The 16619-nt window shown below is 30.8% G+C and overlaps 2 protein-coding genes across 6 annotated transcripts in view; both read right to left on the bottom strand.

Moving 5' to 3' along the window:
* Positions 1-1493: 1493 nt before the first annotated feature.
* LOC141536294 (uncharacterized) lies at positions 1494-4605 on the bottom strand. The gene is made up of 6 exons (XM_074256725.1): positions 4223-4605; positions 3075-3751; positions 2871-3001; positions 2593-2800; positions 2165-2540; positions 1494-1702 (listed from the first exon to the last, which is right to left on the bottom strand). Exons 3-6 carry the CDS (start codon positions 2990-2992, stop codon positions 1509-1511), a joined length of 900 nt encoding a protein of 299 aa, XP_074112826.1. The 5' UTR covers positions 2993-3001; positions 3075-3751; positions 4223-4605; the 3' UTR covers positions 1494-1508.
* Positions 4606-14427: 9822 nt separating this feature from the next.
* The window catches only part of LOC141535662 (uncharacterized), a 54818-nt gene continuing 52626 nt past the window's right edge, over positions 14428-16619 (bottom strand). For 4 of the 5 annotated variants that reach the window (XM_074255714.1, XM_074255717.1, XM_074255713.1 and 1 more), the window contains 2 exons: positions 14779-14994; positions 14428-14704 (listed from right to left, as the gene is read on the bottom strand). In XM_074255714.1, coding sequence (XP_074111815.1) covers positions 14514-14704; positions 14779-14994 — 407 coding nt within the window. In that variant the 3' untranslated portion in view covers positions 14428-14513. The remainder of the gene's footprint in view (positions 14705-14778; positions 14995-16619) is intronic. The other variant, XM_074255718.1, reaches the window with a different exon arrangement.

Genomic DNA, 16619 nt, shown 5'->3' on the forward strand with positions numbered 1-16619 from the left:
GAACATGGAGTATCTGAACTGTGAATAGATGTGTGTAGAAGTGTGACTCTCCTCTCTCTTCAATTTTATATTGTTTACTTACTCCTTCTGATAAATATTGTGATGGAGAAAAAAACTTTCGAAGGTATTGATATTCGTTTTATGCGCCGTTAGCTGTGATATACCGATTTCATTTCCACTTGGTCTTTAACTGAAATAATCAATTATTTCTACTTTATTGAAAATAATACAATACCTGTCTCATTGGACATTCGTCATTAGAACGTAAAGCAGATTCAGGAGTGCAAGAACTCATCGCCTTTATCAAATTATCTACTCTTTCCATAAATTTGATAGTGGGTCCACAATCTTGCAGTTCGGTGCAATCGTTTTGCCAAGTCATCATAGCAACTCTTAATGGTTTAGAGAATAACTAAAAGAATAAAAAATTGCAATTTCTGTTGAAATTAAATTTTGATTTTTTCAGTGAGGTAGTCGTTCTTCGGAAATAGTAATGTCGGAAAATTCTAAACTTTTGTATACTTAATAAGGATATTGAAATGCACTAACCCTTTAAATTTGAAATTGATTAACTATCCCTAATGCGAGATTATTGCAATTTAAAGAATGACCAAACCGCATATTCTTGTTTTCACGCTGAGTAGACGGTCTGATTGATTTAAAAAACAAATATTATACGAATTTATATATTCAAATCCGAAGAAAAAAAAACAGGCATTTCCGGCCTCTTAGTTTTCTTCCGAAATTATTATTAAGTTAGTATAGTGAACGTAAATGGAATACCAAATTCGCGATAATTATGAAAAAAGCTGAACTACCAATGAATGAATAAAGAGACCAATGGCGGAATCTGTATTTTACAAGGCAACTGTTTCAACTAATATTAATTTTTCATGAAAATAAAAGAATCAGATAAAAAGTTAAAGATTAAAGATTAAAGTTTACTTACTTCTTCCGCTAAACGAACATTCATTTTTTGATATCCTTCGGGGTGTATATGTTCAGGTGTTAATTTGTACGAAACTTTCAAGTTAGGTCTATATTGAAGCTCGTGTTGCAATAAAACTTCCCAATGGATTTTTTCACAATCCCATCAGGGGTCTAAAAATGTATTAAGCTATTTAATTACCGTAATGAGAACAATTTTTCATACCAAACATGATATTTTTTCTTACTAAATATTACGCATCGTCAATTTACATACTATTTACAAAATTATAAACATATATATTTGACTTCTTACCCAAAACGAAGGTCCCTCAAGAATTTTGGTTCGGAAACACTTCAGCAAATGAGGAAAGTCTGACATAAACCATAGTTGTCTAGATGTATCATAAGGATGCGTATAACTGAATTTTTGGTCTTCGATACCAAAATTTTCCACGCTCCGCGGTTCCACTGAGCACCATCCGAGGTGACAACATCTACTTGCATTCCAGCTTTCTCTAACTGGATGATGCAGTCTATGATTAATTTATGCAGAACGTCTTTCGTCACTGCACTTTTGCTTAAAAATATCCCAACACTTGGACCCATGTACCACGGAAGGGTTGGTACATAAAAACTAGTGCATGATCAGCTCTCTCGTTTATTAAGTTTTGTGGCGTGTAACTGCCTAAATTGACGAAGCCATTAAACTCCATAGTTTTAGTATTTAATTTTACAGCTTCGCTTAAAGCGATTTCGTCAATTAATAAGGTACCTGCGAAAACACGAAGATGAAAGTTAGTGTAATAAAATGCTTGGAGTACTTGTATTAAAAAATTGTAAGCAAAAGTAATTTATTTCTAATTAAGCTATGTTAATAATGCATTATCTACGTATTAATAAGCATATTAGCAAAAATGATATTAAGCCTATGTAAATTATTCGAAATTTAGTACTACGCAATTTCTTTGTAAATGTAAAAATGACACAATGTGTATCATTGTTGTGTATGTCATAATTGTATTACTGTAACAAATGCTTTTGAAAAATAATAGAAATAAAAAGTGGATAATTTATAACGCTAATAAAGCTCAACAGCTCATATTCACGTATAGTTTAACGTAATGTTTCGAAGAAGCAATTGTTATATTGTCTTTGCATTGATTGTTAGTAACCAACTGTAGAAAAATTGTTAGTATCGCAAAGTTTACCACGTGTCACGTAAAATAAATTATACCCCTTTTGTCATAACTTTCCATTCGCGATGCCTTCAAACGGAGAGTGTCAAATATAGCTTTCGGAAAACCAAAAGCGCTATCTAATTTGTTTATGTATCTGTTTAGTGTGTCCTTACAAGGTAATGGTAATATTTGACGTTCACGCAATTTATCATAAACCGCAGGACCTTTAATTCTAATCATTAGACACTCATATACCCACTCAATAGTATAACGTCGTTGTTTCGAATTTTTGACTTTAGCAGCTTGAAAACAAGCACGAACTGCTTGTTTTTGGGCTTCTGGGAGATCCGCGATTTCTTCTTCAATAACACTATCTTTGATTACAGCACACTGGTGTTTTAATTGTTCCATCTTTTCCTTCAATTGATGATTCTGTAGAACAACAAATAGTATAACAGCAATTACATTATAAAACCAATATTACCTTTTTCTTCAGACGATGTAAATTTTTTTGTTTTACATGCAGTTTACGTTTAATCGTAATGTAACGTTTCGTTATATCGTTGTTTTTTCGTTTTGACGACATTAACAATCTTTTTCGTAAGGATCGACAACTGAAACATCGATTCATTTTCATAAATCTTTTATATTTTTCGGGTGATTGTAAAATACCATCACACCTGGTTGAACACCTACAAAAAAAGATAAAATTCGTAATTCATTTTATTCATTACTTCACAAGGAAATGAAGATAATAAAAACCTTCCGTTGTTCACTCCAGCACCACTGCAAAACTGCGATTTTTCAATTTCTTGGAGCATATTAAAAAAATGTATTACTGATGTTAATGAATAATTGTAATTAACAGTCACCCCTGTTTCCATAACAGTTATCTAAATAATAAATGATAAAAATTGAAAGATAAAATTTATATTTCCGGCCGATAATATACTAAAGTCTAAGTACCTGAATAATTAGATTATTACTAATTTTAACTTCTAATTTTAGTTTTTTCAAAAACTATCTATGTAATATAGAATTAAAAGTTTTTGTGGTTCTGATTGTTTTGACCAACACCAATTTTGTGGTAAACCTTGATCTTTCAGTGCTTGCAATATTGTAGTTAACGAAAACGTTCCAGGATTGTCATCAAAAGCTGCAGGACGATAATTTTCTTCGCATAATATTTGCCATTCCAACTCAAGATCTCCAGTATGACTTGTTGTATCTTCAATTATTTCATTTACGATACTTGAACTATACATTTGTTGGCGACAATCGGAAAAATTGTCACTTATGTTGCTGTTCTCTTCCATATGTTTTCCGGCAGAACAGCCAGTATCAAGTTCTTCGTTTATAACCACTTCCTCCGAAACTATTTGCATAGGTAAAGGATTTGTATTTGAAGAATCTAATACACGTGCATCATGGTGGTCTACGATCATATTTTCCTGTACAGGAATTGCACCTGCCTTTAAGTGGAATCTTTCTTTTGGTAAATCAAAAACCTCACCATTTGGCAAGTTTATTCTGTCAAATGTTCTAATGATATCATCATCTTTAAAATGCAATTCACAGACAAAGTTTTTATGAAGAAGATGTTGTGACAATGCCAAGTTCCAATTTTTTAATGCATCGGGACACTAATTTAAGAAAAAAATTATTTTTCCAACGATTATTCAGATATTAGTACGCATCTATTACGCTGAATCAAAAAAATGTGCAATTTCTCTTTTTTTTTTTTTATACTTTAAAGTTTGAAGTGTTAGCAAAAACAGGGGAAAAATGCTAGCACGGGTAAATGCTAATAGCCACACTCATAGAAATTTGTTTGAAAAAAAAAAAAAAATTTAAATAAATAAATAACTGTGATGTCTTTAATCAATTATAACTTTTAAAAATTTTATATCTTATTTATCCTCAACTTTCATTCTATTAATTATTGATTATAATTCCCGTAATTTTTGATTTTATAAACTAGTGATTACAAAATAAAACTCGACTCTTTATTGAAAAATCACAGAATATAAATTAATTAACTCTTATTATTACTTAATTTAAATTATATATTATTAACTTATAATAAAATGGATTGAACTTATTGGTTATATTACCTTGGGTACTTGAAATAAAGTCGTTTGACGACGGTTTAATTCAACGTTTCGTTTTCTTTCAGCAGTTGAGCCACTTAAGCAATTTTTAACTGAACACTTTTTGACCATTTTCTTAAATTATTTTATCAATTATTTTCACACTTTAACAGCACTGTCCAAGCAAACTTAATTTTACATTTGTTTATGTTTACATACTTCATAAAATCTTAACGGCTTTTTGTGACGTCACAGAGATTGTAGTGATCGTTGCGCTACTCTGGTGGTGAAAATAGGTACATGTTATTTGCTGCTGTTTTTGAGGACACATTTTATACCAAATGACCTATGCCGTTCGAGCTCCTTCTATCTAAGCTCCGTGGTTTCCAGAGTAAATACATAATGATAATAGAGTGTTTTCAGAGTGAATACGTACTGTAACCGATATGTTACCATAACGTGCCCAGAGTGGATACATTTTGTCATCTTGTCACGGGGCTCCTTCATTACCCGTTGAAGGTCCTCACCCTAGCCGCGGTTAGTTATCGACGGATCACAGAGCGCTGTGGTCTAGGATGCTCGCGCAGTAGAAATAAAATTTACATAAGTTCCGGGTCCTAGAAGATAAGTGTTCCGCGGGTGGGGATAATCCCACACGAGGGACGAGTGAAGTTGCCGAACGGAAAAGCGACATCGTGATGCCGGAGCCCGAGCAACCAACACGAAATTTTGGAAATTTCAGGTAAATATTAATATTCCTCTGAGATTCCTGTGGAACCTTCAGAGCGATTATTTTTAACCCGTAAAATTGATAATTACTGCTAGGCATTTAGCCAGCCTAATTATCCAATAAAACCATTCTAACTATCCTGAATTTCCAGATAAAATATTGCTAAATATCCCGAGCTGCGACGCAGTGAACCCGAGTACCGAGAACACCGTGATTTTGGCGGACAAGGTTACCTCTATTAGAAGTCAACGAGAACAAAGAGAGCCGAACTCAAGTGAAGAAATCGTCAAAAGTTCTCAGGTACAAAATAAAGTTTAACCTCGGAAAATTATTGCGTCGTCCCCGGAAACTCTAGGCACAGGCCAGGTTCCAACTTCCAATAACCCCACTTGATTAATTAATTAATTATTCGAATTTAATTGAAATATCTAAATTATAAATCGAGGTTAAAATTAGTTAAATTAAAATTTGAACAAATAGAAAATTCAATAATTTGGAAAAATTCAAAATTAAAAATAAAAGAAATAAAATTATTATAACATTGCTCAAATAAATTTAGATTAAAATTTATAAATCAGAAATTTTGATATCGACAATTTTGAGTTAACTGCGTCATTTATATAAGCGATATTCTGTCGATTAAATTTATTACAAATTAGGAATTAAAATAAAACTAAAGAAAATTAAAATTAGAAAATTGTCCGAATTAGATCAAAATTGACCAATAAAATCAACATGTAAAAATGAATTAAAATTTAAATTAAAATTAACAACTGAAATTTACTTTTGAGAAATTATCAAAAATAATAGATTAAAATTATCACAGACACACATTCTTTAAATTAGAATATTAAAATTGTTAAATAGTAAATTAATTTTTAAAACAAAATTACAAGAGAAAATTTATCAACAAAAGAAAATTTGTTCAATAAACTTCGATAAATAAATTTGTCAAATTCCAGTACGATGATTTCTAAATTAATCAACATAGAAAGTTTAGCCTTGGAAAATTTTACCAAGTTGAAGACTAAATCTCAAATCTTGACTGGAATTCAAAATAGACGTAAGCCGATTATACAGGCAGTTTGAATTCGAGTACATTTTAATTAATCTAACATTTTGGTTGAACAAAACGCTACTGTGATATTAATAATTAAGCAACCAGAATTTAATTAAATTATTTATCGAAGTCAAGTTAGGGACCGGGAAATTTGATTCCCAGGAAGATATGTTGTAAAAAGTATTATGGATTTTAAAATAATTGTAAATTAGAGTCAAGTGTGTATTGGATAAATTATTTTATCGAGAATCGTTTGTGTGTGTGTGGAAAACATTTTACAGTATATACTCCTCGTTCACGGGCTGTCGAGGAGGTCAGGATTAGCAGGTTGTCGACTAGTGTCATGGTATCCTCCTCTGTCTTAGTCGACTTCAGGTTCCTTAGTTCCGTAGTGAGGGTCCTGTGGACTGCGAAAGGGCTAAGGACGGTATGTACCTTGGGCAGAGGTCCGGGCGACCACCCAGGGCATATCTAGAGTCTTAGAGCGTCAGGGTCCTGTGGACAGCGGGACTTAGTTAGAAACTGCAGTATAGACGCTCCTTATGAGGGTACTGCCAGGAATAAGAACTATGATAGAAACTACGATATAGACGCTCCATATGAGGGTATCGTAGGAATAAGAAACTTTTATAGAAACTGCGGTATAGACGCTCCATATGAGGGTACTGTCAGGAATAAGAAACTATGATAGAAACTGCGGTATAGACGCTCCATATGAGGGTATCGCAGGAATAGGTACTATAATAGAAACTAAGATATAGACGCTCCATAAGAGGGTATCGTAGGAATAAGCAACTTTTGTAAGTATGAGTGTGTGTGTCAGAATTGAATCAGGGTTTACTGCGTCGCAGCTCGGGATATTTAGCAATATTTTATCTGGAAATTCAGGATAGTTAGAATGGTTATATTGGATAATTAGGCTGGCTAAATGCCTAGCAGTAATTATCAATTTTACGGGTTAAAAATAATCGCTCTGAAGGTTCCACAGGAATCTCAGAGGAATATTAATATTTACCTGAAATTTCCAAAATTTCGTGTTGGTTGCTCGGGCATCACAATGTCGCTTTTCCGTTCGGCAACTTCACTCGTCCCTCGTGTGGGATTATCCCCACCCGCGGAACACTTATCTTCTAGGCCCCGGAACTTATGTAAATTTTATTTCTACTGCGCGAGCATCCTAGACCACAGCGCTCTGTGATCCGTCGATTACTAACCGCGGCTAGGGTGAGGACCTTCAACGGGTAATGAAGGAGCCCCGTGACAAGATGACAAAATGTATCCACTCTGGGCACGTTATGGTAACATATCGGTTACAGTACGTATTCACTCTGAAAACAATCTATTATCATTCACAGATTCGGTAGCATCTGGCGCCAAGGTCCGTTCAAAAATCCCGTTGTAAACGGAGCGCCAGACTACCGACTGTGTTTACTGTAAGCATCGCGTTTTTTAGAGGTTGCAAATTTATTTTTAATTCTACGGTCCTTTTTTTCCTTAAATTAGTATTATAACGGTAGTTCATACCTTATTTTCTTGATATTAATTGATTATATGCAATTATAACAATTAATCTGCTTAATATTATTAAATTTAATCAGCACAAACTATAGCAACGCAAAAATTTCGATCCTGACTTTTTTTCGATGGGCAAAGTGATCTGCCACAGACTAAATAATTCGAGAATGCATAGTAATCCTCCGATAGATGGGAAACTACAGTTAAAAAGATATTTCGCAGCTTGGATCTACACTCGCCAGGGTGCACTGGTTCTTTCTACATAAACTGTAGATTCAACGGGATAGCTCACTAAAGTTACCACCCCACAATTTTTTTTTTAATTAATTTTTGATTTTTTTTCATCACGTCGTTAGCTCGTCGTTTGTTCTTTATTGTTTAATATCAACATTTGTTAGTTCTCCATTTATTCATTTTAAAGAAAATTTATTAATAATGTACCTTTAAGTTAGCCCCCCTGTCGCATTTTTTAATATTTTGGTAGCAATTTGGTTCATCAAGCCTCTATTTTTGATTGTTCATGGATATTTAACATTTGTTCCTACTTCACATTTTTTATTTGTTGTTTAATTAACATTTTTAATTAGCTTTATGTATGCATTCTAAATATTTGCACTGCGCATGCGTCAACTTTACGTATAGACTTTTAGCGCGGTCTTTTGAAAATTATAGTGACAAGCACATCTCATGTGTAAAAAATTAAAAAGTTTACGAGTGTAATTTTTTAGGAATTACTATTTAATTAATTCAAATAATTAAAAAAATTGTTGTTAGACGTCAGCCAATATCAATGTCATTAAGTAAATAAATAAATAACTAATAAATATTCATTTCATTCTAAATTTTTAAAAATATCGAGAGAATTGTTAATCAATGCATGTACATTTTTTTATTTTCATCAATTCTATTTTCATGAATACTACGAAGTATTAAAAAAAAAAAAAAAAAAAAAAAAATCCATAACAATTAATTAAAAAAATTTCAATACTTTATTAAAATAAAACTTATTATAAAATTATTAAAAACTACACGTTGCCCTTTTGTCCTGTGACCTCTATAATTGAAATTACAAGAAAAATACACTTACTCTAATCACTGTGCTGGTCAATATAATTTTCAAAAGTCCGCGCTGAAAGTCTAAACGTAAAGTTGACGCATGCGCAGTGCAAATATTTAGAATACAAATATTCAGCTTATTAAAAATGTTAATTAAACAAGAAATAAACAATTTAAAGTTGGAACAAAGGTTTTTTGTACATGAACAATCATAATCAGAGGTTATTCCCATTGGATAGTGTACCATTCTATGATTTTGTGGTCGTTGCCGATAGGTTGCATTGTTATCCAATCAAGTGGATTTAGGTGAAAAGTCTTACAATTATGAGCATGGTGTATTGTGTCATTTACTTACAACAATGTCATAATAACAATAACACTAATAATAAAAATTATGAGAATGAAATTAATTACATCGGTAATACCAAATTGAGGTTAAAAATATTATTATCATTATTATTACTGAATGAATTATTGTTATTATTAAATTAATGTGTATTCCCTTGTGGAAATAATTCTCTGAAAAAACTCTTGACAAGTCTTTATAACTCTGAATAAGACTTTTCGAAATTCTTCACATCCCTAACTAAGTGAAGGAAAGACTTAATAAGTCTTCAAAACTCTGCAATACTCTTCAAAAGTCAAATTTTCCCTGCAATTTCGGAATTTCTCAAAGAGTTATTAAGACTTGATAAGACTTGTTCAGTTTTACAGGAAAAGAAGAAAATATTTCTTTTCAAAAAAATTACGTATCAGAATTAAATAAAACTATAAAAAAAGAATTAATGCATGTTTTAAAAAAATTTTTTTTAAATAATATTTTCATCACGAAAATACTTTGATGGGCATCGAATCACTCATACTTGAGCAAGTCAAAACATCAACAGCAAATGAAGTGCACTTGCTGTTGGAAACAGATATTACTCAAAGAGTAAATCCAATCGGTATTTAATTTGGACTATCAAATATTAAAGTCAACTTTCTAGGTAGGAAAGAATTTTCTAACCACATGCCACCTATTAGAAACTAAGAACACTCAACGATTCTAACTGTAAATTCGTAAACTAAAATATGTTAGGTATCAATTAATTCCAGCAGATAGCGTGTGGATAGAAAATTCTTTCCTACCTAGAAAGTTGACTTTAATATTTGATAGTCCAAATTAAATACCGATTGGATTTACTCTTTGAATAGTATCTGTTTCCAACATCAAGTGCACTTCATTTGCTGTTGATGTTTTGACTTGCTCAACTATGAGTGATTCGATGCCCATCAAAGTATTTTCGTGATGAAAATATTATTTAAAAAAAATTTTTTTAAAACATGCATTACTTCTTTTTTATAGTTTTATTTAATTCTGATAAGTAATTTTTTTGAAAAGAAATATTTTCTTCTTTTCCTGTAAAACTGAACAAGTCTTATCAAGTCTTAATAACTCTTTGAGAAATTCCGAAATTGCAGGAAAAATTTGACTTTTGAAGAGTATTGCAGAGTTTTGAAGACTTATTAAGTCTTTCCTTTACTTAGTTAGGGATGTGAAGACTTTCGAAAAGTCTTATTCAGAGTTATAAAGACTTTTCAAGAGTTTTTTCAGAGAATTATTTCCACAAGGGTTAGAGTATTAAATCCCAATCAACAACTTTTTTAATTCAAAAAAATGTTAAAATTTTTACTGTATATAAATAAAAATGTAAAATCCCTATTAAAAGATAGTTAATCGCTTTTAACCGCGGAGTTTACGCGGATCAGTCACGTTAAGTCTTTTAATGCTACTAGCTACTATGAGAGAAACAGAATTTTAATTTTTTGTTAGGATTTGATTTTCAAAATTAACGAACAAATAACCTTTTATATGATAATAGCTTTACCTGCATTAATTAATTTATTTACATATTTCTAATTTTGCGCGGGAAAAGTTCAATTTTAAAATTAAGAGGCGAGCAAAAAATTACACTTAACAAAAAGATATGAAATCCGAACAAAAACAGTTTCACTGTAAAAAATTGCGCCAAGTCCACGTTCATAAAACTCATCTCAATAACATCTGCACTTTGCAAAAAAAATAAGACTCGTTACAATAATTCTCATTCTATAGAAAAAAAAGTTAAATACAAATAAATACCAAGAAACCGTCATAATGTTGAAAAAATTGAAAAAAATTTATTGAAAATTTAAAAATTAAGGAAAAAATTTTTTATCGTACTTGGCGCGCGTCATTGAGTACCCCAAATTTTTTCAGGATACATGAACATCCTTTTAATGTTTCAACATTTATAAGTAAGTCAACCTATAAAATGCATAAATGTAATTAGTGAAATATTATTTTATGATACGTTTAACAAAAGTTAGGTAAAATCAACATGGCATACGTATTTTATTTGAAATTTTTAAATTGTCCGCCCATCGTTTATGATTTCAATAAAACGCCCTCTCCTGTTCGGTTATGCAATTTGCTTACAAGTGAATACGCCTGCATACATTGACTCTGTCGTGGAATCAGTGCGAAAATTGAGTTGATTAAAAAATAAAACGTATGGCCGACTAAATTGAGAAAATGCGGTGTGATTGCCAATCAAAATGTGTTAATTACAATTAAACGAAGCATGATCAAGTTTCTTCATGAAAGCTTAATGACGGAACTGAAAAAATTGAATTAAAAAATTTTGTGTTATTTCAGATATCTTCACCAGACTACCATATTGACAGATATTTTCACTAAAAATCTGAAAAAATTTTCGAAACGGATTTTTTCACTGGAACTGATATTAATCCAGTAAGCAGTGTTTTTAATTCGTTGAGTATACTTCACTGATGTGAATCTATAAACATAACAATGTATGAAATCATATATTATATAATTAGAGCTGATAAGATATATATATATATATATATATATATATATATATATATATATATATATATATATATATATATTATATAATTATACATATTTACATTACATAAATTCAAGCGAAATCGTTTTTCTCGGGTTGAAATTCGTTCGAAAAAATTTGGGGTACTCAATGACGCGCGCCAAGTACAATAAAAAATTTTTTTCTTAATTTTTAAATTTTCAATAAATTTTTTTCAATTTTTTCAACATTATGACGGTTTCTTGGTATTTTTTTGTATTTAACTTTTTTTTGTATAGAATGAAAATTATTGTAACGAGTCTTATTTTTTTTGCAAAGTGCAGATGTTATTGAGATGAGTTTTATGAACGTGGACTTGGCGCAATTTTTTACAGTGAAACTGTTTTTGTTCGGATTATGTATTTACTCTGGAAACACTCTGTTTTCAAAATGTATTCATTATGGTTTCACTACATATCCATTTTGGTTACCGACTGAGCCCACTCTGGTTTCAGTCTGGAAACACGATGGACAAATGTAACAAACCAAATGTAACAATATATAATGAAAATGGTCTTCGTTTAAGGCTCAATCACGCCTAAACCACTGATCGTATCGACATGAAACTACCACCGCAAAAAAAAAAAAAGCACCCTAATATATATATATATATATATATATATATATATATATATATATATATATATATATGTCGGAGAGTAAAGTACAGTGGAGTATTTTCTGACGAAGCGATGAGAATATTCTTTAGGATATTTCTATTTTTTTAGTTATTTTAAGAAATGTATTGTTACTTTAATATTTTGTAAAATAAGATATAACTAAAATGTTTTATTGCGGTAGGCTTAGGCCTAGGTAGGCACATGGTTGTCAACGTAGTCGGGATCCCAGGACGATAGGGGTATCATAAAATTAATAAGGAAAAGAGAAATGTGCAGCAGGCAGACTATTTGAGAATAGTTTTTGAAAAGACATTCTTGCTTTGAGATCGAGATCGAACGGACGTCCTGGTGATCGCGAATTCGTTATTTCCTAAGTCTCGGTCAATCGCAAGATATTATTAATATTGTTTGCGGCCTGAATTAACTTAACCTTGTACGAGTTTATCTACTCATTCGTAATAATTGATCTTTTTGTAATTGTGAATATTAATTAATTGTAATAATAAAAATGAGTGAATCACAAAATACCGAATCCCCAACAATAACTCATGCCTCTCTGACATATATATATATATATATATATATATATATATATATATATATATATGTGTGTGTGTGTGTGTGTGTGTGTGACTTTGTAACTCGTTTATAACTTTTGAACGACTGAACCGATCGGAACGAACTAAACGGTGTTCTAAAGAGTTCTCTCGAACTTAGATTTCCTGAGAATTTGAACCGATTCGGACGGATAGATTTTAAGAAATCTTGAAAAATCTCAAAAAAAATAAGAAAAAAATCATTTTTGAAAGTGGTTTTTTTGGAATATCTTTTAAACGGCTCTATCGATCAACTTCAAAAACTAATTCGCTCTTAAGCTTGAAATACCACGCCGATCGTCGCCAATCCGGTTAAAATCGGTTTATTCGTTCGAGATATATCGTGAACGAAAGAAAATAGAAAAAAGTGTTTTTTTGACATTACTTCGTTATTTCTTATCGGATCGTTTTTGATGATGTAGAATAATTTTAGAGCTTAAAAAATCGCGTCGATCGCCGCTGAAAACGAGGAAATCGGTTGATTGGTTCGAGAGATATCCTCGATAAAATATTTGGAAACAAGTGTTTTTTTAACATAACTCCGACATTTTTTGGAATAACTTTTAAACGGTTGCACTGATCGATTTCAAAAACTAATCAGCTACTAGCATGAAAAAATTACGTCGATCGCCGTCAAGCCAGTCAAAATTGGTCAATTCGTTCAAGAAATATCATGAACAAAAAAAAACCAAAAAAAGTGTTTTTTTTGAAATTACTCAAAATTTCCTAGTTTCATCAATTCAAACTTGAAGATTCATAATGAAACTAAAAAAATTGCGTCAAATTCTGCCAAGCGCGCGAAAATCGGTTGATTTATTGAAAAGTTAGTGCAGTTTGAAAATTTAAAGAATATTCTTCTATGATACTTCTATCAGACTTTTGAGCTCGAAGAGCTCAAAATAACACATAAATTAATTGATACTAACCACATTTTAGTTTACGAATTTACAGATAGAATCTTTAAGTGTTCTTTGTTTCCAATAGGTGACGTGTAGTTAGAAAATTCTCTCCTACCTGGAAAGTTGACTTAAATATTTGATAGCCCAAATTAAATACCGATTGGATTTACTCTTTGAGTAGTATCTATTTCCAACAGCAAGTGCATTTCATTTGCTGTTGATGTTTTGACTTGCTCAACTATGAGTAATTCGATGCCCATCAAAGTATTTTCGTGATAAAAATATTATTTTAAAAAAATTTTTACAAAACATGCATTAATTCTTTTTTATAGTTTTATTTTCAATTTTCTTTAATTCTGATAAGTAATTTTTTTGAAAAGAAATATTCTCTTCTTTTCCTGTCAAACTGAATAAATCTTATCAAGTCTTAATAACTCTTTGAGAAAGTCCGAAATTACAGGGAAAATTAGAATTTTGAAGAGTTTTGCTGAATTTTGACGACTTATTAAGTCTTTCCTTTACTTAGTTAGGGATGTGAAGACTTTCGAAAAGTCTTATTCAGAGTTATAAAGACTTTTCAAGAGTTTTTTCTGAGAATTATTTCCACAAGGGTCGCGACTTCATTTTAAAATGACTTTTGAATAAAAAGAAATTAATTATTGTTAAATTCATGGTTGAAACTACTTTTTATCATTACTTCAACTATTAATAATTATTTCACTTATTGAGGAGGAAGTCGAAAGAATTACTCATTACAATAGGATATTTTGTTTGAATATTCAGTGGTAAATCTCATATTACTAATGATATGATCCTAAAATGTGATTAAAATTAGTTTAAATAATAACAAAAAATAATCTTTATTATGCACAATGATCCACATATTATACTTTAAAATTAATTAATATTTTATGATATATCTCCTGTTTACACAGTAATTAATTTTCCTGAGCACCACAGACAGGGATGAAAGTTTTGCTCTAAAGTACATGGATCTTGACAGTCTGTGATATGTTTCATTAAATCAATTATTTTCTCTGTAGTCTCTGATTTTTTACTTAACATTAGTTGATCCAAATGTTTAGCTTCCAATTTTTCCGTGACAGCATCAAGTTTATCTATAAAGGAAGATAAAAAACATAATTACTGTTAAAAAATGTAATCGAAATATAATTGATGAAACATTTCTAACTTTTCTGGTGTGGGTTTGAAAATTCCATGTTATTTTGATGAGAAGATAAAGGAGCATTATTGGCTTTTAGCAAATCAGTTAAAAGAATTTTTAACTGGTAAAGTTGTGCATGCTGTTGATTATACTGTTCAATCAAGTGGCGGAATGTTCTTTCGGTTTCTTGAGCTTTTATTTGAAGAGTAGAACGTTGCCTATGATACAAAGTAATGTACTCGCCTATAACAAAATTATGATATAAAAATGCAATTCATTTGTTTCAAATTTTTACCACTATTTTGTCTAAAATTGTGAATAAAGAAATTTTTTACAAATTAATCATTCTTTAGGAAAATTTTTTCAATTAGAAATTAATTAAATTAAACGCTAATTTTCATTTTAGGCCGAAAAATTGAGAATTAATGATGGTTAAATAATATGAATAAAATAAAATCTGAAAATGATATTGAGAGTTTGGTATTATTATTTAGTTATTTATAGTTAGTAAAATATTTCGCGTTACTAATGCCAAAAGGGCGTATAAAAAAAAATTTTTTGCTCCAACCAACCTAAAAATGTTTATAACATTCAGATCTGTAAGAAAAGTGAATAAAAATTTTTTTTGTATAAACTCTTTTAGCTCTAAGATAAAAAAGTTTTAAAGCCAAAAAGGCGTATCATTCTTGAAACGAAGTTCCTTACGGCAGGCTTGGAGGAAATAGGGGTTTTACTTCGAGACGGAACTGAAAAAAATGGGAGACTAAAACCGTAAGAAAAATGTACAACGGAAGTTCTATAGTCGTATACACGCAAGCGTCGTTCTTTCTTTATCTTTCTTCCTCTACCACGACATATATTTGAACTTCTTGTGTAAGTACGTGGCGTATACACTGAACAAAAAAATTCTTGACTGGAGTGTAAATTTTCTTGGCTCAAGAAAATATCAAGAAAGATCGAAAATTTCTTGAACGAAGTCAAAGTCTCTTGAGACAAGACAAATTTTTTGAGCCAAGAAAATTTCTTCTTGCTCCAAAATAACTTTTGTTTTGATTAAAATCTTCTTGGCGCAAGAAATTTGTTTTTTGTGTGTACTCACATTATTAATTTATTTTATTTCTTTTCGCAATTTGTGTTGCTTCTATATTATCCGAAGGAACTTCGTTCTAATCTGGTGTCCCATGAGACCGCATTTTTTTTAATCAAAATTAAATGTTAGCCTAAAAAAAAAAAGTTATAACACCGGTAAAAATAATGACTTTTCAACTCATTTTACTTAAAAAGAATATGGATTTTAATTTAAAAAAAGAAAAAACCAAAATAACAGTAACATTCTATTTAAAGAAAAATGTATTTGACTCTCCCGGATAAAAAAGATTATATATAATTGTATATACTTATACATAATTATATATTAAAAATGACCCTGTATGATTATATAGAATTAGATATAATTATGTAAAATTATTTCCATAAAAAAAAACCGTCACGCGTGGGAACTGAACCTAGGACCTGACACTTGAAAGACTAATTCGTTACCCATTTATCGATGAGACTTACTTAAATAGCAATAAACGAAAAGTATTGGTGGCTCCAAGGTGACACCAGATACTTGGACGAGCTAAGAAGAAGAGCAAGATATAAACAACAGCTTTAGCACCTACAACGATCGAGTCACCCAAAACCAAGAAGTGCCCAAAGACCTCAACAATAGTGCATGCTGTTTCAAGAAAAGCATCTGTGATTTATGAATATATATAAAAAATCAACACTACCCATCACTTCCTCATCCTTTGTCCTTCCCATCCTCCCCTCCGCCTCATACGGCATGTTAAAGTATACATTTGGTATTTTCTATTTATTTTTAT

The sequence above is a fragment of the Cotesia typhae genome, unplaced genomic scaffold (assembly GCF_013202065.1).
Source record: "Cotesia typhae breed Kobodo isofemale line unplaced genomic scaffold, CoteBio_Ctyphae scaffold_152, whole genome shotgun sequence".
NCBI classification, from domain to species: Eukaryota; Metazoa; Arthropoda; class Insecta; order Hymenoptera; family Braconidae; genus Cotesia; species Cotesia typhae.

What these genes read in the sequence shown, in the direction of transcription:
- LOC141536294 (XM_074256725.1), bottom strand. Translation starts at nt 2,992, where the DNA reads ATGGAAACAGGGGTGACTGTTAATTACAATTATTCATTAACATCAGTA. An exon ending in GCTGGAGTGAACAACGGAAG is followed by an intron (nt 2,801 to 2,870) that starts GTTTTTATTATC and finishes CTTTTTTTGTAG; the next exon opens with GTGTTCAACCAGGTGTGATG. An exon ending in TACATCGTCTGAAGAAAAAG is followed by an intron (nt 2,541 to 2,592) that starts GTAATATTGGTT and finishes GTTGTTCTACAG; the next exon opens with AATCATCAATTGAAGGAAAA.